The 27,102-nt window shown below is 45.9% G+C and overlaps 5 protein-coding genes across 5 annotated transcripts; 1 reads left to right on the top strand and 4 right to left on the bottom strand.

The window, feature by feature from the left end:
- Window positions 1–2: 2 nt before the first annotated feature.
- F4822DRAFT_407559 (uncharacterized protein) lies at window positions 3–3,253 on the top strand. The gene is made up of 2 exons (XM_051458501.1): window positions 3–2,493; window positions 2,549–3,253. The coding sequence occupies exons 1-2, from the start codon at window positions 135–137 to the stop codon at window positions 3,034–3,036; spliced, it is 2,847 nt and encodes a 948-aa protein (XP_051313549.1). The 5' UTR covers window positions 3–134; the 3' UTR covers window positions 3,037–3,253.
- A 1,101-nt stretch (window positions 3,254–4,354) lies between these two features.
- Window positions 4,355–5,935, bottom strand: F4822DRAFT_430519 (putative histone deacetylase SIR2; the record flags this gene model as incomplete). The annotated part of the gene is made up of 2 exons (XM_051461312.1): window positions 4,355–5,610; window positions 5,704–5,935. The coding sequence occupies 2 exons, from the start codon at window positions 5,933–5,935 to the stop codon at window positions 4,355–4,357; spliced, it is 1,488 nt and encodes a 495-aa protein (XP_051313548.1).
- A 4,665-nt stretch (window positions 5,936–10,600) lies between these two features.
- On the bottom strand, window positions 10,601–15,546 carry F4822DRAFT_291975 (calcium-translocating P-type ATPase). The gene is made up of 3 exons (XM_051455046.1): window positions 15,166–15,546; window positions 11,778–15,080; window positions 10,601–11,721 (listed from the first exon to the last, which is right to left on the bottom strand). The coding sequence occupies exons 1-3, from the start codon at window positions 15,216–15,218 to the stop codon at window positions 10,869–10,871; spliced, it is 4,209 nt and encodes a 1,402-aa protein (XP_051313547.1). The 5' UTR covers window positions 15,219–15,546; the 3' UTR covers window positions 10,601–10,868.
- Window positions 15,547–20,585: 5,039 nt separating this feature from the next.
- Window positions 20,586–24,032, bottom strand: F4822DRAFT_291908 (sure-like protein). Its single transcript, XM_051455045.1, has 4 exons — window positions 23,784–24,032; window positions 22,603–23,574; window positions 22,466–22,531; window positions 20,586–22,212 (listed from the first exon to the last, which is right to left on the bottom strand). Exons 2-4 carry the CDS (start codon window positions 23,538–23,540, stop codon window positions 20,814–20,816), a joined length of 2,403 nt encoding a protein of 800 aa, XP_051313546.1. The 5' UTR covers window positions 23,541–23,574; window positions 23,784–24,032; the 3' UTR covers window positions 20,586–20,813.
- Window positions 24,033–24,232: 200 nt separating this feature from the next.
- Window positions 24,233–26,984, bottom strand: F4822DRAFT_407531 (uncharacterized protein). The gene is made up of 2 exons (XM_051458500.1): window positions 25,504–26,984; window positions 24,233–25,433 (listed from the first exon to the last, which is right to left on the bottom strand). Exons 1-2 carry the CDS (start codon window positions 26,283–26,285, stop codon window positions 24,899–24,901), a joined length of 1,317 nt encoding a protein of 438 aa, XP_051313545.1. The 5' UTR covers window positions 26,286–26,984; the 3' UTR covers window positions 24,233–24,898.
- Between the last annotated feature and the right edge of the window lie 118 nt (window positions 26,985–27,102).

Genomic DNA, 27,102 nt, shown 5'->3' with positions numbered 1-27,102 from the left:
TACAGCTCTAGTAATTTCTCTAGGTCCATTACACTTGTTCAAAACTTGGAGCTGTAAGTTGAATGGACCGCGATTGAGAAGAATCCCTATCGGCAAATATCCGCCGCCGCATCCCGTTTTACTGTACTACAAATATGGACTTTTTACCGCGGCCTGCCGATTCTAGAACCTCTCATCTCGCTGTACCCTTCCTCGACATTATACCATACAAATTCTGGCATGTGGCAGGATTTAGTATCAGTGGAGTTATTCCAGGCGCGCATGAGATCAAAATCTCCAGTTTCATCCCTAGCTATAACCAGTCAATATTCGGACTCACTCGTGATCGCAGCGCTCTGGACTGCGCAAGATTAGTCCAGTCGTGGCTTTACTTTGGGCTTATCCAGGAATGTGTGGGAGCAGAGCCGTCTATCGATCCATCAAAATTCACCTACGTAACCTATGACAACAAAAGGCTCGTCACATCAACCAAACTTACGAATTTAATCAGTGAAATTACGGACCCATATTCATACACACGAATGAAACAAAAGCCTCACAGAGATTCCATTTGTAGCTCGGCCAGATCCTACATTGCTCAGATCTCAAGTATTCCCTGTGCAACGCAAGATCCTCTCCCAGTAGCACTTCTCTCCGCTAGCGTGCTCCTCAGCTCGTTGGATGGCAATTACCCACCTTATTACGTCGATCATGATTGCCACTACTTAGAGCAAGATTTTCCCCAGACGCAGCTGTTGGCAAGGCACATGAGCTCATTGGGATGGTGCCCGCGCCATATTAGTCGGATATGCGCGACACAGCCTCCTCATATAGCTTACTTTATTTCTCTACTCCGCCGATGGGAACGTCCTAGAACTAGCCATTCCCATTACTCGGAGAAACGTTGTGTGGCGAGCAATATTAACGAAGAAACGTACGAGACGGTCCATACAACACGAGATTGTAGGTGCTCTATGATAGGCGTGGATGAATCGGATCTCGAGCGCATTATTCGACAAGGCAATATCCCAATCGTCAGTGTTGGAATAGACCAAGAAAATAATGACATCACACTAAATCTACGAGCCGCCACGGCACCGAATCAATATGCAGCCATTTCTCACGTTTGGGCTGATGGGATCGGTAATCCGCAATCGAATTCGCTCCCTCGGTGCCAGATTGAAAGACTTTTTAGGCAGATTTTCGCGTTACCCAGGGTTGGTAGTAGGGGATCTTTATTCTATGAGCAATCTAGCAATAATGGATCCAAAGCTGACTGGGCTCGAACCATCCTCAGCAGTTTGCAGCATACATCGAGATCTTTCTGGATCGATACACTATGCATTCCAACAGGCGAATCGAGAAAGGACCTCCGTCTCGATGCTATCAATAAAATGGCCGCCGTCTACGCCGGCGCGAGCCACGTGCTAATCCTATATTACGAACTACAACAGCTCCGACTTAGAGCTCGACCGCTCATGGATTCTATGGGCTACATCATTTCCTGTAACTGGAGCTCAAGAAGCTGGACGCATCAAGAAGGCTCATTAAGCAACGTGTGCTATTTCCAGTTCGCAGACGGCACCTTCAATCCAGTATCAGCTCACACACTTACACCTACTAGGCTACACGCTATGTATCGCAACGTTCTTAAAATTTCCAAATCCATATCTGCGAAACCAGATTATGAAGACCATTCACCACTGGACCCAGTCCCAGAACAGTTTCAGAGAGACCTCAAGCGTTCCCTTACCCAACTCCTATCCTCGTACGAGCCTAAGAGACGGGGAAGAGTGCGCTTCTCGGAAGAAAGCTACTATGAAGCTCTAGTAGGCACATGGAACACTCTAATCCACCGGAATCCCACGAAAGCAGACGAGTTGTACCTAATTCTCTGCAACTTAGTGGACTTCAATTCTTACCTCGTAATGAAGCTCAATTCGAACGCCATTCTCTCCAGCTGTCCCACAATCCCCCTTTCATTCGTATTCAATCGTGGGCCTCGGTATCGGGAGACTGAACACCATCCAGATAGATGGCTACCCGTCGCTGTGAGCGGGGACTATCTCAGTCTCAAGCCATCACTAACTGTCCATGACCGCTCCTTACAAACCGATTCAGGAGACCTCCAGCCCATGCTCCTTTTACCGCTAATTAGATTAGACGGCACCCATTCCATTATCACGAAGGGAAATGTGTTTATATGCAATATAGAGGCGCACAGATGCAGTGGTGATAGATTCCAAGTCGATGGAGGTAGCCATTTTGCAATGTGTATACTCCTTGAAAAAGATATCAACAAGTTCTACGGGAAGATTCGAGGTGCTTGCGTCCACATAACCCGGAGGAAATGTGGTCGCGCTGGCGAAGTCAATTTCTCGGAGCAGATCTCCGTCATCTACGACTATCCTATCACTGCTACACAGCTATTTCGGCCAGAGTTAGAGGTCAACAGCAACAGAAAGGTGTATCTAGATAGAATGGTCAAGGAATACGATCTAGAAATCGAACGGGGTAAGCCCCATCCCCCACTGAACTCTCGTATCCATATGGATCTAACAAGTTGCAGGACCCTCCCCTTACCAATACGCCCTTGCGCGACGCATAATTCCTAGCCCGGTCAACCGCCCCATCAGATGGCTACCGTTCTACATTCTGTATGTTGTGTGGATTGTCTGCGTCATTCCTGCCACCTATATACTCTCACCGGTCCACGGCTTCGATCCACGTATCGATCTAATCATTCTATACACGGCATTCATTTCTACTCCTCTTGGGGAAGCATTGTTTATATATACCATCACACAGCTGCCTCATAGCCCATCCAACATTGCATCTATACTACTGATGTGCGTTAAGTATATTACACCTGCCATATATCCGATTTGGTGCACTATTTTGGAAAGATCGGTTTACAAGAGTTGGGTCGCTAGTTTTGGTGAAGATTGGGATAAGGAACAACAGTCAATACTGGAAGAAGGGCGGAAAAACCGGGTGCTCCAGCTATACAAGAATTTGCAAGCTCGTGATGATAACCGAAGGAGAGAAGCAGTCTAAGAATGGCGGGATACACATATATTTGGTTTGATTCATGATTATTCACTTCATATTAAGAAAACAATAACGAGTTATGTCACTTTACTAGGTCTCGTCAAGGATATGGAGTTACGGATGGGAGAAAACACATCCTTGGGTCTTGTGGACTTAGAAGTTACAAACAGACAAAACAAAGAGATTCAATTATGAAGACAAAATATAAGCATCACTGAGATAATTCACAATGTCGTCAGTACCTACCTAGGTAAGTAGTCATATAACCAATTAAGCACGGGCGACATCTAGATACACCCTCCTATTAATAAAACAGATAACAGCCTGGTTAGACCTAGGTATAGAAGAATATATCTAGGTAGTTAGCCACCTTTTCTACGTTGTGAATTCGCCTCCAATGAAGAAAATAAAATTACCTAAGACCTCGACTGACTGATCGCAAGAGCCCATCGGGCGATGACACGTGGCTACGCTATAGTAAAAATGGCATGAGACTAGCTGGTTGGCCTATGGATGAACGATAGGTCATGTTTCAATAATCGAATCATCAAGGGGGAATGGTTTCACTGCTTCGCTCTACCGCCGACAAACTATCACGCCACTTATATCATTGGGCGAAGGGAAGAGTAATTAGATGAACAATTGCGAGACAACTCTGGGGTCAATAAAATAGCCAAAATGGGTAGGGTCGTACAACAGTCATGATAAGTTATTGCATGAATTGCGGGCGGTTTTCACGGTGTATGATAATGCATTTTATGATTATTTGTTTTATTTTAGACAATAGATGTAGCTACTATAAGCACCAAGTAACTAATTGACTAATCGACCATCTGATATTAGGATCCTGTTTTGCCGTCGTCCAAAAAAACACAGCCCTTCTCACTGACGAACGGCCTGTATCAGAATCATTGGCAAAAAAAAATCATATCCTCTTTCTTTCGTTCAACCATGCGCGACTCATCATCCTTGCATCGCCTCGAGTATGGTGAATTCAACGGCGTCGAGCACGGAGAAGAAAAAAACTGTTACTATCTCTCGAAACTCTTGAGACGACGTTGGTGCAACTTTCGGAGGTAGCAAACCCTCTTGTAAATCCTCCGGGGGCAATTAAAGTAACGAGAAACCTTTCAAAACACATAGTCCTAGTCGAGTAATTTCCCAAACGCCTTGCTGTGAAATAAACAAATGTCCCCCTGTAATACGCCATCCTGGGATTTTGAAAGGTGAATAATAACGCCAGCGAACATCAGGGAGGGAATTGCTATGTGGTGTGGTGGGTGAGTAAATCATCTTGTGTTGGGTAGAGTGGGTGAGGGGTGGATTATAGCTCTGGGCTTTGTGGTGTCTTCGGGTCGATAACGGTGAAGACATGACGGCTCTTGTACCCGTCTTCCAATTTGATATCTACCATTTGGTCTGGCGACACCATTTTATGATTGAGATCCCATCCAGCGCGACGGCATAGTTCGGCGACAACTACATCGCAGTCCCCAAGAAGGTCGATGTCGAAGTTGATGTGACTGACTGGCGTGCGCGAAATATAGATTTGTGGGATGTGAGGTGGAAGGAAGGGAACGACCTCGGAGACAGGTGCGACTTTGAGGGACGTGCCGATTACGATGACTAGATCGACGAGGTCACGATCGTGCTTTTCTAATCGTTGACTAAACTCGTCGGGTAGTTCCTCGCCAAAGAAAGTGATGTCGGGTTTCATAACACCTGCCGCAGGAATATCGTACTGGTCGTCATCATCGTCGTCGTCATCGGAGCTTCGACGTTTGCTCTTCTTACCTGTGTTCTTATTGTAGGAGCGCTTGCGCTTCATAGCGCCGTTGCCGCGGAGTGCAGCGATGCACTTGACACATCGAGGGATCCTTCCAGCCTTGATTTCACCAAAGAGGGTATCACCTTGTACTTTGTGGCCACACTTCTGACATGTGGCAGTGGCGAATGAACCATGGCACTGCACCAGCTTCTCAGGTTTAATACCCGCATTCGCCTCGATATTATCGATGTTCTGCGAGTAATTCGTGAGAAGTTTGCCCATATCCTGAAGTTTGGCGATGAAAGCGTGAGTTGGTGAGTATAGGCCCTTCGTGTCGGGGAGAATATCCTTGGCGATAGAGTAGAAGATAGTGGGATCATCGCGGAAGACGTCTATGTTAAAGACTTCCTGCGGGTCGCTGATTCCAATATCTAATTTCTCAAGTTGCGAATAAAGACCGGTCTCCTTGGAACGGAAGTCAGGTATGCCAAGCGAGGTGGAGATTCCAGCTCCGGTGAGTACGACGATGTTGCGAGACTGCTTAAGAAGAGTGACGGCATCGTCAATTGTATTGTACTTGGGGAGCTTAGCGCGCTTAGCCAATTCACGGGTCATAGCCAAGGTGAGTAAGCTGAAGTAGTTATCATCAGGCAGCCCCTCAAGAAAAGCGGGCGGGCGAATTCCGAAGGCAGTCAGGAGCTTCTTAGCTGTGATGGCACCTGAGTCAACAGTGAGTCGACAAAACTCTTGGGGGCCAATCGTGCGAAGTTGCTGACGATAACGTGCAGCTTGCTCAGGAGTAACGGCATCAACTGCGAAATATAATTAGTATTGTAAAATTAATGATTAATAATTAAAATAAGAATGAATTAGAAGTAATAGAAAAGTGATATAGGGGAAGTTACCATCGTTGAAAAATCTATCCTCGGTAATGTCATCGATGACATCCTCAAATAGTGAGTCCGTCTCCCAGGAATCCTCGACCTCGTTAAGGCGCTCTTCAAGTCCGTTATAAGCATGGCCGTGCGACTTCACATTAAGATGACCAACTTGTTGATCATCTGTTACCTCAACTCTGACTTGAGAGACGTCAGGTTCTCCCTTACGCGGCCTTCCAACAGGTCGTTTGCCTTTCATCGTCGCGGTTGATATTGCAACAACTGATGAAACGGGAACAGGAGACAAGAGTCTCGAAAGTAGGAATGGTTTATGGGTGAATCAAATGGACGAATCGGAGTGGTGCTGTGGCCCAATAAAAGAAAGTAATGTATCAAGCGGACCCAATCGGTCAACTAAATTAATAGATCAGCAAGGAATTTGCGCGCGGTTGAATAGGGTGTGGGTTTCTTGATTCTTGATAAAATCTTGGTTCGTGTGTGATGGAAAAATAATTATTAGGGGAAGACGATGATGGGTAAGAGACGAGAAAAAAGGAAACAAATAGAAAAGGTCGAAACCTTTTTTTGCGGGAAATATGATTGAGAAACTACCTAACCTACCTAGTCAAGAGTTGTGCTAGGATCGATGGTCAACGCGTTTGCCTTGTGTATGTGTTGAATTTTTTTGGTATTAATTTTTTGGGCTTGGGCTGCGCCGGAAGGAATTAGAACAGGCAATAGGAATAAATAAATAAAATAAAGTAGCCTACCCGGATTTTTAAAAACAACACGTAACGGCGAAGTATGGTATAGGAGTTTATTAGGAATAACAAGAGGGGGAAAAAAACGAATACGAGTCAAGTTTGGGTATTAGTTGAATGATGAAGAGTTTAGGAGGTACGTATATAAAAAAGGTAACAAGAAGAAGAAGAGAAAAAAAAGATAAGTAATCTTGCCGACGACGCGCAGGGTAAGGGAGGGAAAGAAAAAAAAGATGAGTTTGAAACCTTGACGATGATAAGTCTGGACTAAGCGAGATTCCTGATAAGCTACGAAATCAACGTGCCACGCTCATGGATTATAAGAGCATACAAGACGGGGAAGTAAGTAACAAGTATCTAAAAGGTATAAGGTAAAAGGGGAGGAAGCGCTATCCTTCCTTAATTATCATTTCTCTCCCCCTTTATTTGGCCACCGTATATATATATATATACCTACCTAGGTACATATGTAGGTATATACTTAGGTAATTTCCTTAAAATGGCTGGCCTATCCGGTGTGGTTCGTTCTGTCGCGCGAATCCTCTCGGTTTTTACCAATGTTTGCTTACCAAGTTCCAGACCATCATCTTGACAACTTCAACTGCTATCAATCACGTCCAATTAATATTGTTTAAGTGGGCAAATATGTTCCCGTCCCATGAAGCTACGTAGGTACTCCTAATTTCGAGAAATTTGTTAGCCCAATCCTAGTTTATTTAAAACATATGCGCCGGATTCATCCGACCAATTCCTAATTATCTTTTTAATGCAGCTGAATAAACTATATATAAATGGGTTCTCGATTTCTTTTGGGGAGAAAAGCCTGAGGTGTGCCAAGATTCTGGACTCCCTAGAGCTCCCGCAACTCCGAACAGTTTATATGTACATACTGATTAAGTAACCCAGAACTCCTACTTATTATAATCGATATTATTCAACCCGACTCAAATCCTTACTATCAAAGGGTTAGTATTATAGAGCCTTTCAAGTATTTCCTATTCCCGTCTTACACCCCAGAGGTAGATGATTCCGGTCCTCAACACGTAACCGAAATACCCCGCGGCGAAGCGTCACAGCGCAGTAAATCAACTATACATCTGCCTACATAAGTACTTATTAGGTAGCTAGTTACCACTAGGATATTTCACATGTTTTATACATCCCTTCTCTAAAAGAGTCATTCCTAACAATGTAATAATTGGTCACAGTTAGGATGTCGCTTACGGAAAAACCGAAGTTCTACACTCGGTTTCCTATTTAGGAAATCGTTCAATGTATCATTTCTGGACGTCCACTTTTCTATGACCATTATCCTTATGAAGGTACATAATACCATCACATATGTTACCTACACAATTGACAGTTGATTATATGGTCCATGTTACCGTAGTAGAAAGTAATCGCGATCATGTAGTTCTGGGTTATAAAATATCCATCAAGGGATAGTGTTGCAGTTACTAGGTACCTATGTACTTAGCCAGTGATTGATTTGTGTCCTCAGGACAATTGTCGTTATAAACCAGGCAGCCGAAGCGAAAGAAACTACAACGATAAGCAGGCTCAAATAAACAACAGTATTCATATTAACTTGACTAAAAAGGACCCCAAATGTAGTTATTATATTAAGTTCAAAGAATGTCCTAAAGCAGCCCATCCATCACAAATCTTACGCTGTCCTACCATCGTGTAACTTTTCGCTCTAGGAAGATTCGATCAATTCCTCTAGCAGTTATATGCCGAAATATTTACTCTCATACAATGAACTCAACAGCCTCATGCGTCCCGACGTTTAGAAGAGTGGCAAACCCAGAGAAAATCCCCGTTGTTTCATCAAGGAACCGGGTATCAGGAAAATGTCACGCCTACTCTCACATAGGTCAAAACATATATTACCGAGCTTCAGACCTCGATACCACTCGTAATTCGCCACGTGGGCGCCACTTTGATCCCGGTTCCGATCCAGCCGTGTTCCAGAATGGCACGCTCGACCAAGGCCAAGTAATTATTATTGCGGAGTGAGAACTTCGCAACTTCACACAAGGAGTCAAGCTCATAGGGGCGCGAAGGAACCTTCAAGGATAGCAAGCCGTCCGGGCGCCCCGCGCATAATCGCCACCATGGGCATTACTCATACGGACGGGAAGACGGGATAAATGTTAGACCCCAATGTAAATCTAATCCATCATAGCATTGTGGCTTCCTCCCGGTGAATGGACAAACTTGTTTTCCGGGGCGGTATCGCATTTCGATGAAACCTTTCTGGACGCCACAAAAGGACTCCCCCGTTCCCCTCGCTGAGACTCGTAGAACGGGGGCCACGATTAGCAACATACGTCTCAGGCGAGAAAATAAACGGAGAAATACTCCCGGCGCGAGAGGCATAATACTAAGATCAAGAGAAAAGACATAAAAATGACTTGTGAATGAAGAGGGGTAATTTCGTATAGCTCGGGGTGGAAAATATCGATGGAGCAAGCCCGGACATACATTATATGGTAAAGTAAATGGGTGTGTAACACAGCAGCGAAAGATCCTCCCGTGTACCTAATCACGAAGTCGAAGGCCGCAATGTCCATTTTCTCAAGGTCAATGGCGAGGTCAAGAACTTCAATGAAGTTGGAGTTAAACCCCCTGTAAACCCCCTTTCCTCAACAAGCCCAACCATTCCAACCGTTAATTTTACCAAAGTACAAACTAGAACATCAGGTACATAGCCCTAACAAGTACCCCTATCACCAAAGCAGTCTGCCTACATAGGTACCTACCTACTCTAGATCATCAGTTACACAACATATCACACCCCCAAAACAGCAACGAACGCCCTACCACCCCCGAGAGCCTTCCCCGGACAACGTGAAGCCTTCTAAGTATAGCACATCCATGACACAATTATTGACTCGGAGATAAGCAACTCCAAGCGGTAGCCTGCAGGACCAGACTGCTTCCCACCAACCACATTGAGTCACTATAACGACGCATAGTGATTGACGCTGTGCGACGATACCTCGCACACATTCCTGCATATCAATTGATACATATAGCACCCTCTTGGATATATGGACGCCGCATCTGCAGGGAAAATTAAATATGTCTCAATACTTTCCCCATCCTTCGGCGAAGTTGGAAAATGTGACCCGTCGAGTTACCTAGTTGCCTGCCTGATAAGTTATGTGAACTTAGGCTTGGGTAGGCAGACCTCGGGACATATAGGTAGGCAGGCGCTGTTGAATTTTCATGGATTATGCCTCATAATCAAGTGAGCACACTCCTACGAAATGGAATCGCGTCACAATAACTTAGAATATGATAGCTCAAATAACTCATATCCTCATTTTTCTTGTGTAACTCAGGTAACATGCTTTACCATATGAGTATGAATATTATTATTATCTGTTTCCCTAGTGAGAACTTATAAGGGGCATCATGGCCAAGTATGAGTAGAGCATGTCATCCATCATATGCTACGAATCAGACCTATATATGCGTAAATTACCCCTCCAAACCTGCGTGAAAAGAGCTTTTAGGTGATATACGCATTCCAAGTTATGTTAGATAATAAGTTCACGTCAATTTAGTTAGTAACTCCTTTGTATCCCAGCTCCTAACATCGTGTGCCCCATCGCCTAGAACTAACATCACATAAAACTCATCACATCACCAATTTAACAATACCAATAAAGCCAATTTCACGTTTGCACGCTTTTCACATTGTACATTGCTTGGCCTATCTATCTCCTTTCTTCTGTTTCTGTTGTTCTCCCATCTCCATCCCTTATCACCAACACAACACACTCGCGGCCTCCACCTACTGCTACAAAAAGAAAATTTCGGGGGGTTCTATGCCCATGCGCCAGTGAGAGTCTATAAACTTTTTTGGTGGAATTCGCACAATCCATAATGACCTAGAAGCCTCCTTCGTATCACAAATGTGGTGGTATCGAGCGCGAAGGATGCTTGCTGAAACACAAAACTCAAGAACAACGCCTTTCCTAACACCGTTTACCCTGAGACGAAGCCGTCACTCTAATTATCTTAATAGTAATAATAATAATATCCCTCACTCGCACACCTTAGGATCCCGACGGACGCGAACCCTGAATTACGAAGCATGTATCTTCCCTAGGAGGAACGTTCTTGAAGCTGGTACTTCGCCGTAACCATACTTCGTATTAGAGTCTCGGGGAGAACTTTGCAAGCACTCTTCCCGGAAAGTCCAGCTAGGATAATTCGTGTAACAGAAGGAGCAAATCGATCTACCAATAATAATTGATGGTATTTTGGTTTCGAGAAGATGTAGATTAAGGGTATGATACAGGTCTTCGAATGCTTTGCTCGTTCTTGTGCGTGAATCTCGTTGCCTCCGCGTACGTTGACAAATCGAGGCAGTCGAATTTGTCGGATCCTGACGAGAAAAAAAACTATTTACACCGCCTAAGAAATAGATTTCTGTTTTTGAGGTGGTTGAGGGACGCTAAGCCTGGGCACAGTGGAAGGGCCGGGGTCTTCGATAGACATTGGTTCCTCTGTTAATACGGGTGCTGGCTCTAATTCAGTATTTTCGCGGGTGGAAAGTGGCGAAGGTGTCGGTCGAGGAGGCTGTGTGAAATCGCGTTCTCCAGTTCTTTCTATAGGAGACCATCCAGCTGCTACACTGCCAGCAATAATGCCTGCCATAACTGTGGGGGCTCCTAAGGCAGAGTTTGACCGTGACCTCATAGACCTTGAACGTTTTCGGGAATCGGGTGTTGGTGCTGGTGATGGAGAGCTAAAGCTATCTTCGCGCGTTGGGGTTTGCGGTGCTCTCATCGAGTTAGATCGGGAGTGGGAGGGACTTCTTGTCTTGGAGATGAAGGTTTCACGAGGATGTTGTACGGCGAATTTCAAGTTGTTTAGACGGCCACCCTTTAGCTTCTTGAGGAATGCAAGTTCGTCCCTAACATCAGCGAGAACCTCTGGATAAGCATTGAAGCGTTCCTCATCCGAGATAGTTAACCCGGGAATACCGCGCTTCTTCTTGAGAGTGTCGGGGATACATTTTCTAATCAATTCGTCTGGGATAAGACGAATGACCATACCCACCGGAATGGAAATAACACCGAGAACAATCGCGCATGCCCATTGGCCGGAAGTTTGTGGCGGAGACTGAGGGGCAATGCTGAAAGGGGTTCCACCAACGAAGATGATCAGGACCTGAGCGCCGGATACCGCAAGATTGATGATTATGAAATACCAATTTTGGAACAGACCTTCAAAGATGTTGAATTGGTTATCCAAACGACGGTTACTACCCTGCCGTTAGCTTGGCTCTTAAAACATTAAATAGAATTCAATTGTACTCACTTCCATTGGTTGAAGATCTGCATCCATACGAAGGTATTGAAAACAAGTGTATTGCGTCGCTCGCTTTCCTCGGCTATACCAATGGAGTCGGCGGCGTAGTAAAGAACGAATGTGATGGCCAATTGATAAATCGCCTGGCCGAGAATCATCTTCCACATCGTTATCGAGACAATACTGGAACCCCTCGGTTCTGGTTTCCGGTCTAAGCAACTGTCCTGAGGAGGGTCGGTGGCAAGGGCGAGCGCCGCAAGTGTGTCCATGATCAAGTTAACCCATAGAAGCTGCACTGCTGTTAATACGGAGCCTTCATCGCTACTGGATACGGCCGTGACGAAAGTCAGCACGACAGCGGTGACGTTGACTGTAAGTTGGAATTGGAGGAAACGCTTGACAGCATCGTTGACCGCTCGGCCCCATTTCAGAGCCTTGACAATACTGTTGAAGTTGTCGTCCATAAGAATAATCGCGGACGCCTCCTTGGCCACTTCCGTACCAGCAATACCCATTGAGAATCCGACGTCAGCCAATTTCAGAGCAGGTGCATCGTTTGTACCATCACCAGTAACAGCAACAGTTTCACCCATATCTTTGAGACGACGGACGAGAACGCGTTTGTCGTCGGGGCTAGAACGTGCGAGTACACGAAGTTGTGGAATAATCTCGTTTTGTTCGCGCTTGCTGAGGTTTCGGAATTTCGGACCTTCCATTACCAAGCCACCTGAATCCAATATTCCACACTCTTTCGCGATAGCTTGCGCCGTAAGTTGATTGTCACCGGTAACCATACGAACTATAACACCGGCCCTTTGACATTGCTTAACTGCTTCGGGTACTCCATCACGGAGAGGGTCCTGAATACCAACCATACCAACGAAAGTCATATTCTTAAAAATGTCCTCGAAAACAACCTCATTTTGGTCGCCTTCGGCTCGCTTGGCGTTTCGCGGGGGCCACCTCTCAAAATCGCGGTAGACAAGGCCAATAGTTCTTAAAGATCGGGATGCGTAATCTTCGATAAGAGCCTTAATGGTTTCCACGTCATCGAGAGTGACAGGGGCGCTTGATGAATCTTGTGTGGGAGATCGAAGTATCGATGAACATTTCTTAAGCATAATTTCGGAAGCTCCTTTGACGTATAATCGAGCGGCGCCATTTTCCAGTTGAACCACGATACCCATACATTTTCGGCTAGAGTCGAATGGAATAAGCTGCACTGTTTTTGCATTGGATCGTTCCTCACTAACAGGCCCCATACCGAGATAGGCCTTAGCATATTCGAGTAATGCGGTCTCGGTCTTTGATCCAATAAAAGTCTTTACACCATCAACTTCACCTTCGAATGCCGTAGAGTTAAGAGCGATAGATTTGAGCAAAATTTCTTGGGTTCCTTTGCTGAGAGAGCTCGCGAATTCTTTCTCCGAGGGCTCTTGAGGAGCAATGCCTTCACCTTTCTCAGATGCTCCACTTCCGAAACGATGAGTTGTGCCAATCGTCGCCGCAACCACGGTCATTTTGTTTTGAGTCAGGGTACCAGTCTTGTCTGAGCAGATTGTCGTTGCGTTTCCCATTACTTCACAGGCCTTCAAGTGACGAACCAAATTGTTATCCTTGATCATACGGTTGGTAGCAAAAGCTAGCGCCAGTGTAACAGCAAGGGGTAAACCCTCAGGTACTGCGACAACGATGATTGTAACCACGACAATGAAGATGTTGATGAACTGCTGGCCTTTTTGCGAGGGTGACAACTCCCAATTCGAGGGAAGGCGAACCAAGAACATGATGAAAAGCACAATAAATAGGAGTAATCCGGCGGCACCTCCAAGTTTCGCAATGTATTCGGCAATAACGTTGAGCTTAGACTGTAGAGGCGTTATCTCGGGGTCTTCGTTTAGAGACATCATCGTCCTGCCGTAACTCGAGTGGATACCGGTAGATGTAGCGAGGAAAGTCCCTACACCTTCCATAACCCTACCTCCAGACTGGATAAAAGGATCTAATTTTTTCGTGTCTTCGCCATTTTCGATCGCAGCAAATACGTCGTCTCCCGGTCGTTTACGGATAATATCCGATTCACCCGTCGCTTGCGATTCATCACACTTCACGTTAAAACCTTGGATGAGAATGCCATCAACAGGGATGAGGTCGCCAGGTTCTAGATGGACGACATCGCCCGCCAAAAGGTCGTAAACGGATACCTCGACTGTTTTCCCCGCACGGATTACTTTTACTAGTCGGTCTTGTTTCTTCCTGTTCAGTTTCGCGAATTGCCTTTCCTTTTGCCAATCATTCAAGGACCCGACCAATACCACAATAACAATAGCCGCAATGATGGCCACGCCTTCGATCCATTCGACGGATTGCCCGTCCGAGTTATCGCCACCGAATGTTTGATATAGACCAACGGCAAGTGAGACTATAGCGGCTACAGTAAGTAGTATTAGGACCTTGTCATTATAAGTAATCCATACTAGTTGTAAAAAGCTCTTGCCCTTCTTCTCGGGAATTCGGTTGTCTCCGTAAACTCGTTTCCTATCGAAGAATTGCTCCTCATATCCATGATGTCGAGTAGCATCCGAATGAGCGACCGGCGTTTGTGGACTTTCCAACCCTTCAGTAATCAGTTTCGTGTCACGGTTTATCGCATCGTCGAAGGAGATTTTTCCTTCTAGATGTTTTTCGTCTGGACTTAACCCCGTATTTCGATTCGTGCGGAGTCCCTTTTCTATTCCGGTAAGGCCTCCTAGTTGATAGAAGGCAGACAGACTCTTGGGATTTAACATCTTGGTAAGTTGACCAGGACTATACGCGAAGGGATTATCTTCCACCTCGAAATCCGCCTCCCTGCCTTTATCCGGCTTCAAGGCGTTCTCATCCTTCATTATTTTTCCGTTGTCGAATGAAGGCTTTGAGGCAGCGCTCTTCTCTCCTGGCCATAATGTAGTTCCTGTCATAGTGTCACCCTGAGAAGAGCTAATCGACCGCGATCCATCTTCGCTGTCAACTGAATTTTGTCTCGAACGGTGGTGATCTGGCACTGATAGAAAAGCCTGGCCCTTCTCATTACCCCTCGAAGTAACCGGGCTGGAAACATTATGCGGGCTGGTCGGCCGGCTATCCCTAGTACTATCAAATGAATGGGCAGATCTCGTTTCTCCTCTAGAGTTGCCGGCAGTTTTATCAGATGTCCAACTGGTTGTTAATGCCGTCGGGCTTACCGACTCATCATGAGGGGACACAGGCGAAGGTTGATGAGCGGTAGTAGTAGGTTCGGTGTCATTTGTTGTGTTGATTGTGATTGTAGGGCTAGATTTTATGACATTAGATCAGAACGATTTATAAATTTAGGGGTAGGTGCTCAGCGATAATTCATCCCGTGGTGTATACTTACGCTCTTGCTCGGCGCGGGGTGTCCCCAGAACCATCCTTATTAGGGTCGGCCATGGCTCGTATGGCAACTGAAGAAATTATTTACAAGATACTAAAGACGGATCATAACACCTAGTCCAAAGGAATAAGCAAGACTTAGGCCCACAGCCTTGTAGAGGCAGGCTCGGAGAGTAGTAAAGGCAGAAAGGCTTGCGTGCCAAAATCGGCCATCGACAGTAGGCAATAATATTGGCGAGGCAGAAACAAGTGTAAATGAGTAATGGACAATTGATGCCTCGAATTGATAGGAGGGATCGTAAATTGGAATTATCGAAGCTCGAGACTAATTCCCCAACAATGTTTTCGTGGAGTCCGAGGCGCAGTGTTCGTCGTATACAATCGTATTCTTGTTTATTTCTGACACCTTCGGCGTGTCTATGACCGAGCGCTGGACCAAAGCAACAATTCCCAGGATCAATATTTGGGGGGACGAATAGGCGTCACGTATCCAGACCGATTTGTGTTTTCAAGATGGCCTTCGGAATCCGGTCGGTAGCGGTCAGGGATCGGCGGCCACGAGCTGAAGAATTATCGAAAGGGTCTTCAGAAAAGGTCGATATGGTCGAGGGGGGGAAAAATCCGGTGGACCGGGTGCTTGGACACGGACGTCTCGTAAGAATGATACAGGGTCTGTAACTGATACGACGACAGTAAGGGAGTAAAAGCTATCGTATGTTTTGGGAAGGTCCCGTAAGGCCCAATGGAGACAAGCAAATGATGGATGTTCCTGGTAGGTGCTTTTTGGGGAAGCAATTAGAAATGCTAGATACCAATGCACGCAAAGAAATGCGAAGGGGGCTGTGCAAAATAGTGGCCTCCTCCTACGTATTAGAGTTGTCTAGATGCTCGAAGAAGTGGCCAAAAGGCAAATCGTTGACGATAAGAAAACGTAATTGTACCGGATCGAGCTTGTAGAGGTCAGTGGGATCCTATCCTGAGTAAGGTATCTGAGCTGGGTAGATAGGATATGAATATCAAAAGTATGCGCAGTCGACCAGAGATGTGGTATGTGTATGTGTTTTGTTTGTTAGACCGTCCCCAGCAACCCACGGTACTGTACCTAAGGTAAGCTGCAGATGGGTCGGAGAATAGAAATTAACAAACTCACAAATACACAAATACACACACACACACACACACAAAAAAAAAGAACTCTACCAAATGGCAAAGGACCTCGTCAAGATCTTAACAATCCGACATGACGGTTAAAGGAGTGAATGGAAAGTTGGATAAGAGGTGAAAAGAGAGAAAGAAGGAAACAAGATCAAAGTTGGAATTGTTGCGAATTAGCCAATAAGATTTCTGCTGATTGGTGCCAGATACCTCTCAAAATCAGGGGTGCACGTTAAAAACGCGTGTACCCATGTACCCAAGCACCTATGTACCTAGGTAATTAGTGGAAAGTTAATCGCCATTCAGGGTCAAACCATACCCCAACCTAACTACCAAGAGAAAGTCACTAACCTATAATAGTAGCTAGCTAGTGAGCTGTATTATCCTTTTCGGGTCTGTTGTGTTTGACCTATATGTACACTTGCTTTTCCTGCTGTGCGACCAAAATAGATAGGTACAATAAAGTGCATATGCGGATGCCTACATCTTTCCTCAGGTAACCTTTAGTTACACATCAATTATTACAATACCTCTACACACACATATAAACCTGCTTCGCATTTTTTTCAATTGTTACTTGGCACTACAAAATTTGAACCACATGGTCCTTGGTAAATTACAACAGACAAGAAAAAGATATGGGACCCTAGATGGAAACTTGATCGTCCTTCTGATAGCCTGTACGATATGGTAAGGGTACATACGTATGCGAAGTATGCCCCGGACGGCCACATATTACTTGACAAGGAATGAGCCGTGAGATGTCGGGCGAATTGGAGGCGTTTTTTAATAGGGTGGGTATTGCCAAGAGAGGCTGTGCAAACGCCATGAAATGATTAGACTCCGACTCTCAAGCTATTTAGCGGCCCTAGGTACTTAAAATCGATGATCGAGATGGAGATCCATTTTGTTCTCAGTTTATGGAGAAAATCCATTAAATATTGGCCTCGGGAGATGTTCAGTTAATAGTCTAAGCTCTTTTAGAAAGGTTTAAGCTAGTTGAGTCTAATTCCTCAGCTTTCAGCTAAAGACTTGATTGTGTAACAGACTATATAATTCTTTAAAGAAAAAGATAGGAGGTGGCGGTATACCTAAGGTATCAAGGAGGCGTCATATATATTATGTATATGATCACTGAAAGGTTAATAATTATTTATTAAAAGCCCCTCATTTCTTTTATCTACTATATAACTCATGTACCTCACCTTTCTTTTTTAATCGTGTGAGCAGTATTCTCCTTAAATTCTTCTTATTTATATGCCTAAACTAGATCAGCTACGGACTATACCTTGGGTATGCATCGGTATCTAACATTGGTTAGGCTTCATACGATACCCAACTTACCAAGGTACCCTCACTTAGGTTAGGGCATAGTAGTCATACTTGGCAATATGCCTCATCTGTTTAGCCAAGATGCCTAAGAACTCACTCCTCAGGAACAACATATGTATTCCCCACGGATGATATAATCTACAACCCATATTATCGTCATTGATAGCCCATTCTACTCCAATGGAACTCATACCGAGTCAGCAACCGAACGACTTCCTCGGCATATACAGACTTTTTAACAATACTCCAAGAAAGTCAGCCTTGCTGTCTTACATAATCAAGTATTATACGCAGCAATTGCCTATCAAGATTGAGCACCGCATACTAACTACATAAATCCGGACCACATGGGAGCATTGGGAATCATCCTTATTGGGGAAATGCATTCCATAATGGCTATTATCGCTTACTTAGTAGTAGATGTTACATTGGGTATGGATGCCTCATTTGATGATAGGTAAGAAGGAATAGGTAGGATGCAGGTGCAGTCAGCCATACACAGCAGGCTCTTACTCACCTCCTTTTCCTTAACTCCGTATAGATCCCCCGTCCAGCATATAAACCAATCCTCTACTCGAAAGCCTCAAGTTTACCTAGGTAATGTTGGTCATGAAAGTCACAGGAGTCCACTACCAACGAAACAGCATTAACAATATTAACAACGCAATTATATATAATATACATTATATTAATGCTTCCTACGGGTACTAACCCATACCGACGCCCGAATTTCGCATGTGAAAAATATGGAGATCGGCGGAAACCCATCTCCATTTTGGCGACGCGTTCCGCAAGTCCGCGCCCAAAGCTTTGATTGCGTATTATCATAGCTTTCAATGCTAATGGGCAATAAGATACAATGCGGTATTATTATTACCAAAGCCCTTCTAACCATGATATTCCGAAACCCTATCACCTATCAGAAAGCAGTAATATCTCCGGTATCAACTTCATCACATACGAGACTACGTCAAAGCAGATGTCCCAGCATTCGAAAGATAAGATGAGAAAAAAAACTAAAAAAAAACTCATATTTTCATTAATCCTTTGCTACACAATGGCAAGCACTTTTGTGGAAAATGTAGCAGACTAGTAAGCACCTACGTCAGATCCTCGATGGATTGCGAGTTACCGAAACCATGGGTGTCTTCTACCGAACGTTGATCTAACCCATCGGTCCCTTTAAAATGAGCTGAATAAAAATCCCTAAGACGCGTGGTTGCGGCTCAGCTCAAGTGAAGACCGCCAAACTTCTCTCTACTCCTATATAACGCACATTTCAGCGCAGTAAGACTCGGTAAAGAAGCGTCACAACTGTCAAAATTGCCTCCACGAGACCTTCAACTTTTTATCAACCCATTACAATGCCATAATCGGCAATACACGTCAATAATCATAAGGCCGGGACCCATTATACGTTTCAGAGCATCGTTGGAACATACATCTGCACTCAAGAGGCACAGCAATTAACATACATAGTACACAGTGACCCGCCAAGACTGGGGTTCCTCATATCGTGGTTACATCGTTTAGTCCGTCTCTAGTGGCCATGGTTGGTACCTACATGAGAATATGGCCCCCATCTCTTCTTAACTTCAGACTTCCAAAGGGGGGTGGGAAGAAAAAAGAAACTCCACCATGAATCGTGTGTCAACACAACATTTCATCTAGTAGAGACATGACACAAAACAAAACGCATCCGAATAGATACCGCGTGGCTGTGTCTAGTCTAAGTACTTACTGTTGTGCACATTATAGTAGCACCTCGTACAAGATAATAATAAGATAAAGTACCAAAGTATCACCCGTTTCGGCCTCGAATCTCCTTGGTTTCTGACCATAATATCGGGCTCAAAGGCCGCTTTTCGCCATTCAATTAGAACCCGAGGAGGCCACGGAGATAGCTAGTATCTAGCGAAAGTGTGTAGTCACATCCGTGTGGCAGTGCTCGATAGTTCCAAGCCAAAGAATTCCATCCGAAGTCTTGTCCTCATATAAAACATGGTAGACCTCATTTTATTAGTTTCTTGTCCATTGTCATCCATTGTAACTTAGAAGTAGATAGGCTTTTGATAGTGGGCGGGCCAAGCAAGATATCAAGACGCTACGGTCTCCGCTTAAACGAGCACGTCACAGACTTCTAACCCTATTAGAAAGGTAAGCAGTTATGTTATATCAATGATCCATCAGCCAAGATACCGAGAGTTCAGTAATTATACGCTTATATTCGCGCAAGTTTGGGTAGGCCAAGTGCAAAGAAACACGCCGACAAACTTTGATACATCTTGGGCCCTTGGCCTTACCACTTCATAATAGTCGGCGGCCTCATTACAATACTTGTCGTAATCAAGTTTGTTAATTCGCCCCTTGTAGAGGAGGCGAAGCTGAAATAGCGGACATTTTGGCGATGATTCTTGTATTTTGCCATCCAAGGATACTCTACACGAGAGCCGTGCCTAACCTTGATTCCCAGTTTTCCAAGATAGGAATAAGTCGTCCGCAACGGATACCTAACACACTCAGACATGTGTGACAATACGTGTGTATACCTCTCTGGATAGCAGATCTGTGAAGTATTAGTTAGCAAAAAGCATTATTCAAGAGCTCACGATAGGATAGCCTCCCGTCACCCCACAGGAGCTCTAGACCTACCATCGTCGATACTCTTACAGATCACCCAGCATAGCCACAACGATGGAATTGGTCACCCCTCTAAATAGGCACTCCATGTGCTCATATCCCCTCTCTTGTACTACCTCTATCGTGTCGAACAACATAAATCGGAAGACTTATAGCGAGACAACAAGATCTGCAAGTTCCACTACAGCCCAATTGTCGTGCTTGCATGGCCATCCCCTCTCATAGGCTGACGCCGATCTTACCACTATCTCAAAGAAAGCCTTACGCTCAAAGAAAGTTACGCCAATTACCAAAGTAGACTTATTAATTGGAGTAGTACCTAGGTAAGGGAGGGCACTCCTTGTAATATCTCACTGCCCAAAGGCCCCCCCCCCTTACCCCTTTTCTAATTATCATTCGACTTCAAGTCGGTGTAGAGGGTCACTCACCCTGCCCCTATACTAAAGCATTCACAAGAGTTGAACCGACGACAATATGTGTTTTCTACCTTCAAACTCAACTCTAGCACCCTCCGGTCTCGTCTCATCACCTCCCCAAATCAACCTGCCTCACAAGCACCAACCGCTCCTCCTCTTCTTGACTCTCCCCTTTCTCCCCCCTACTCTCTTGCTTAACACCCCCAAAGAAACCCCCAACGGCCGTCCTCAGCACCTCCTCCCACAATCCCCCAACCAACTCCCTAAGCTCCTCCCCCGTCTGTTTAAAATCCGGAAACGCATTAACCTCCAGCAACCACGTATGCCCGGTCCCATCGACCAAGAAATCCAACCCAAAGATCTCAAACGCATTCGTCAGCGGGCGGAAATGCATCGGCATAGCACGAGGTGCAGCTTCGAACGCGTCCCCCGTAATATCGCATATCTGTTTGAAAATACCTTCTTTCGTATCCTTCGACAGCGGCAGATCCCAGAACTGGCGAACTGTGCCCTCGGAGACTGAGCGCTGGAGACAGGTATTAGTGAGGTGTGCTTCGAGGTCGATAGCTGTCGTTTCTGTATTCGTGTCCATGTTCGTAGAAGTAGATGTAGCAGTAGCCCCAGGCGCAACATACGCCTTCCCAGCAAAAAGCGCCAACATATGCCTATACACATAAACATCCAAGCTCCCAACACACGCAACGTACGCACGAATGTGGAACTTGCGCCCATCGCCCGGTAGGAGCAGCGGTGGATGAATATACGGCTGCGCCACGAAGTGACGAAGATGCGACGTCGTAATACCATTCCCATTATTCCCTTGCTCTTCATCATCGCCAGCCCCCTTCCCCTCATCCTCACTATCCGGTTCATCCTCCTCCCACCCATCGAAAATGCCTTGTAACTCCTCTAGCGAGCTAAAGAGCCTGATCCCCTGCCCTCTATCACTCATACCCGGCTTCAAGATCCACCATTCCCTCTCCGCCTCCCCCTTCTCTTCATTCCTTTCAAGACTTGCCCTTAGATCAAACGCCTCGACCAGTGCATCATCTAGAAACTCCGCGTAGTCTAACTCAAAAGCCTCACTCCTCTTAACATGTTTCGCAAGCGCTGAGTCCGGTCTCTTCGCAGCCCACAGCTCGGCCGTCGCCGCAAGGTAGTGTTTCCGAATAAGTGCCTTCCTTAGCATATAGCTATTCGCCAGACACGTAGTCCTATGCGCGTCTATATACTCCCAATCAATCGCCTCATACGGCGTAATCTGCAGGACCCTACTAGTTCCATTCTTCGGTAGTAAATCCTTAAGCAATATCGGTTCGCCTGGAGTGGCAGATTCGGGTATCGAGAGGAGGGTATAAGCTTCGGGTGGAAAGAGCTTTTGGAGAGCATCTAGGATAAGGGGTTGGACATAGGCATCCTCGTATGCGATCAGGGCGTAAAAGTGCTGTTTAGGCCGGTATATCAAAGTCGACGTAGACATTGTCAATGTTGGAGAATTTGGCACATCCCTGAAGAAAAAGAAGAATGAGAAACCATGACTTGATTATGTATACACATCATATGTAGGCATTCGACATACGCAGAACACTAGTGAGTATTCTTCGATGTATCTCACCTATCTCTTATGTTCTGGCTAGAAGATCAAGACGTTTTGTCTATCTGACGGACCAGTTATATGGCCATGCAATGCTCCATCTGTTCTATGATGCTGCCATCCCCGTCTAAAACCAAATGCAACGCAATGCAATAGACTCAACTCACAAGTTCAACTCCTTTCCATGCAAATGCGTTGCCGCGTTATAGAAATTTGCCTTCATCGGTGTTACACTGCAGTATTGATTAGTTCCCAGGATATAGACAGGGTCGTCACGCATATAGGGGGTGGCGGCTGGACTTACCTCGAGAAACCTTCCTTGACCGCCCATCCATCGTTCCCTGGCGGTGAATCTTCAACGCTCTTATAGACGTCGGTGAACTTAGGGGCCCACTTGAAATGTCTGTGGGGATATCGCGTCTGACCAGCGTCGGCAGCGTCACCATTCGCTTTTGAGTCAAGACCATTAGATCCACTGGCCTCCTGACTCTCGCGTATTCTTACTTCCTCCTCATCTTCATCACCGATGCTTCCCTCGACCTCTTCGAAACAGGCGCCATTATCGCCCCAGTAATTCTGCAACATCTCGGTCCACAACGTTTTCCTTTCTTCAACACCTTCGATGAGCGGTACATTAACCGAGTATAGGTCGATGCTCTTGTCTGTCGGCCATTGGGCGTAAAGCTTCTCGATAATGCGCACGCTGTGTCGACTAGCGGCGTCAATGATGGTAGGGTCGTGGTTGCGGTTAAAGAAGGCATAGCTTAACGCAATGGACTTCTTCCTGCATACCGCAGCCTCCAAGGCACCGCCCAATGTGCCTGAGCTCAGCGCAAATACAGCCGTCGTATTGCGGCCGTAATTAGGGCCCGAGACAACGAGGTCTACTGGGCCTTTTTCGTGAAAGAAATGATGTATGCCGATCTGAGCGCAACTAGCAGGCGTTCCATCTACGAGTATCCATTCCTCCTCATTATTGTTTTTATTCGGTCGTGTATATGTGGCCCCTTGGGCTTGGGAGGCAGCGCTGGGAGAAGGGTCAAAGGTTGCGGATGGTTTGTAGTAGAGCGGTTTTACGGTCTGCCCGATCATATGGGCTTTCCCAATCCAGGAGCGCTGGGTATGTGGTAGACATACTGAGACTATATGTCCGTTTTTCTGAAGCTCGCGAACTAGACTATGGACGTAGGGCGAGGAAGTTGGGGACGGCGGGCCATCATCGTTCGTCACTAAGATGTGCATCGTAGGCTAGTGTTGTAGTAGTAGTAGTAGTAATCTTGGGTAGAATTTTTGAGGTCAATTAGTGCTATGAAGACTACAGACAGCCGTAACAAGAATCCAAATCCTCCAAGGCTAGAGAAAGATCGATATTGCACATGAAAGAATAAGTAGAGAGGTGTTAAAGGAGTGTTGGTGTGGAATGGTAGGTTGTATAAGTGTATAATGTGGGTGCCGGAATTGTGTAAGTAAAATAAATAAATTTACCCTCTAGATAGGCGGGGGCGGGGCAGGCCAGGTACCTGGGATTGGGGAATTGGATTGCACCTTCGTTTGTCGACAATAATTCCATACTATCGGCGGATATGACGTGATTCCGGATCCTCTGGCACAACTTCCATGTTTCTTTCCCACTAAGACTAAGTAGGTTTGATTTGTAGTAGGGAAGCTGCTTTGACTACATCAGGAAGAAAAGAAAGGGAAAGACCGCTGGAGCTTAGATTGTGACAAGATACCGCATCTATGTTACCTGCCTTTTTACCTGAGTGTTATACGTAATCCCTGCTGACCGATATCTCGGTCTCTGTGCAACCGCACCTCGGGAGTTTGTGAAGCTCCAACTCCTGATAGCAAACTCTATGATTCCGTATTAACCCGTTCGAGTATAGAACAACGAAACTATAGGACCAAATAAACCATGAGGAAGGCATTCCGAACTTCATATCCCAGTCATAGAGCTTTCTATTATTTAAACGAGTAACTGATACCCTCCTTGCAGCGTAGGGAACTACTCCGGTGTAACACATCAAGTAAAAGTGACTTGTTCGTATCACTATATTTCGATACCGTTTTCAAGAGTATTTTACGACCTGCTGATCACGATTGCGTGCATATCAACCTCGCAAGGGAATCCCTTCTACGCGCCGGACATATACTACCTCTAGCAACTTGGTATAAATCTACAAAGATACTTCTGGTCATCAAGTACTTATTCATATCACCTTACATTTATCAAATACAACACGAAAAACCAACAAGATGCATTATAGAGTGAATTCATTCTGAGGCAAGCTATACTACTTATCCGTGAGCCAGTGCCCTGTAACTATTAACCAGGGACGAAAGACTCCTGGATTAAAACCATATGTAGACACCGAATAGCCCTAGCGCCCTATCTTTGGGCCCATTTCCGACAATGCCGATTGGGAGAATAAGAGAACGCCCAACACCTCCATGGATGGTAGAAACCAAGTTTTACTTTTTCCGGATGCCATTCCAAATGGCCTGCTTTGCTGTGCTCCTCCAGTTACACCAAATCACAAAGGGAACTACTCCTAGATGCCGTAAATGCCGGGATCGGATCGAATAGCAAGTGAAACGGACTACGCACGCTGGCGCTTCGCAACCTCGCTCGGTCTAACTAGCTCGTCGCCCTCTCGCTTTTGGCCTTGCGGGCCAGCTCGACTCTTAGAGCGACGCCAGCCATCGAATGGACTGCGCGGCTTAGTTGCCTTCATGGGTGATTCTGTGGCACGTAGCTTTGTGCTTGCGCGTGTCGCTCGGACTGTCGAGGGAGGGGAGACGGGCGCGAATCGGGGGGCGACGGGTGTCTCTGGCTTCTTGCCGGCTGCAGCGTTGGGAGTTGCAGGTTCTTCAGCGGAAGCGAGTTCCTCCTCCTCGGCGGCATCAACTAGTACATGATCTTCGATGTCCGTAACGGCTTCCTCATCCTCATCAATTACTTGGGTAGCTGCCTTGCCCTTCTGGTTGGCCGGGAAGAGCAAGCGAGGCTTGATAGAGGAGCGGGTCAACGGTCGGGGTCTCTCGGGGCTCTTAGCACTGCTCGACTCTGCGGTGATATCTTCCTCTTCCTCTCCATCCTCGCTTGAAAACTTGCGGAAAATCTTCTTTCCTCGGCTGTAGGATTGAATTGTTAGCAAATGATTGACCAACATGAGATGATATTTAAAATGGGATAATAACTTACAAGACATAAATGATTCCATCCTTGCGCTCAAGTGCTTCATCGACAGTCTGTCGACCTTCACCAGGAATAGAGACCTGCTTGGCACGAATTCGCTTCGAAGTCTCACTGTCTGCGGAAGAGGGAAGGTTGTTGTAGAAGGGGTTCTGTTCGCGATCAACTTCGGGGACGCGATCGCGCGAATCGGTGAATATCTCAATGGGCTCCTCAATCTCTTCGGCAGTGAAGCTGTTCAAGGTAATGCCGCTGTACTTCTTGGTTTTTCTCTTCTTGGGATTGACAATGATATCGGCGTCGGCGTCGACATCAGAAAAGAGGTTGCGCGCGACCGCACGGACCTTGGCCTTGGACTTCTCATCCGGTTGCTTCTGGGGTGTCTTGGCAGGGGTAGGAAGCATCATAGAGGATATGTTTTGGGAAGTCGCGTTGGCCTTGGGCTTCTGGCGCGAAGAACCATTGCCAATTGAATCGCCAGCGTTGGAACTTCCGAAGGTTAAGGCGCCATTTGCGCGACGAACTGAATCCATGGCCGGTTGACGTTTCTTCTGGGGAGATGCGTTGGGAGTATCAAAAGGATCGGAGGGGACTCGAGCGGTTACGCGATTGTGACGTTGTGTTGAGGCGCGAGGGGAAGGTGTACGGTGTTGCGATCGTTGTGCTGAGATGCGAGCGGATTTACGGGGAGTTGAATAAGGGTCCCAGGAATCGGTGTAACCGTGCTTAGGAGTGCCTGGGGTTCGGACTCGACCCGGTGGTGAGGGAGTTGAGACGGCGAAAGACGCCATTGTTTGCTTAGGTAAGAGGGAAGTTGCGGCCTGACCTTTGTATGATTGGTGTTTAGGCGGGTTGTTGCGACCGTGAGTTCAATAATTAAATCCAACCTCGAACCTTCCTCAAAAACTCGTCGAAGCGATGCAACACTTGGTGCTTCTTCCAAATCCCAATTGTCCTACGTTTGACTCAAATATACGAGCTCGATATTGATTTGAGTGTCGATGACAGAAAGAAACTAGAGGTCCGAATGGTAATTGTGATTGAATTGAGGGACCCCGTTTGTTCTCCTTTATTTCCACCCTCTCGTGTCTCTCGATTTGCGCACTCCTTGAATACGGATTGAAGAGAATTATAAAAAAGTAAAGAAAAGAAAAACGAATATGAAATTGTTGTTGAATGTTTTTGTTTGGGTAGCAATAAGTTTGTCGTCTCGCGTGGCAACCAGCGAAGTAAATTGAACAAGTCGCAGGTAATGAATGTAGAGAACAAACAAAATGCGGTGGCTCAAGCCGGGCGAAACGACGAAGAGTTGTTAATGTTAAAGTTGTAGTGGAATTTTGACCAAGTTGGGAATCGGGGTGGCAGAATGTGAAAGTAAAAAGTGGCTGGGCTTGCTGGGCTACTGAACTTTGGGGGGTTGCTCCAACTATCCCAACTTAAACAAGCCTATCAGCGTGGAACGTGCGGCGGTCGCCAAAGTAAATTATGACATTCCTTGTTCATTCTACCTAGGTAACCCTTGCAACCCTGTTTTTAATTGCTACGGGGTACTTTATTGAACGAATAAAATTGTGTGCTAGGGGAAGTACTCCGCACAGTTCCACACGG

Source organism: Hypoxylon trugodes (genome assembly GCF_022578975.1).
Source record: "Hypoxylon trugodes strain CBS 135444 unplaced genomic scaffold F4822scaffold_6, whole genome shotgun sequence".
In the NCBI taxonomy this organism is placed as follows: Eukaryota; Fungi; Ascomycota; class Sordariomycetes; order Xylariales; family Hypoxylaceae; genus Hypoxylon; species Hypoxylon trugodes.
Note: the sequence above shows the minus strand (reverse complement) of the source record. Positions and strands in the feature narration are given on the sequence as shown.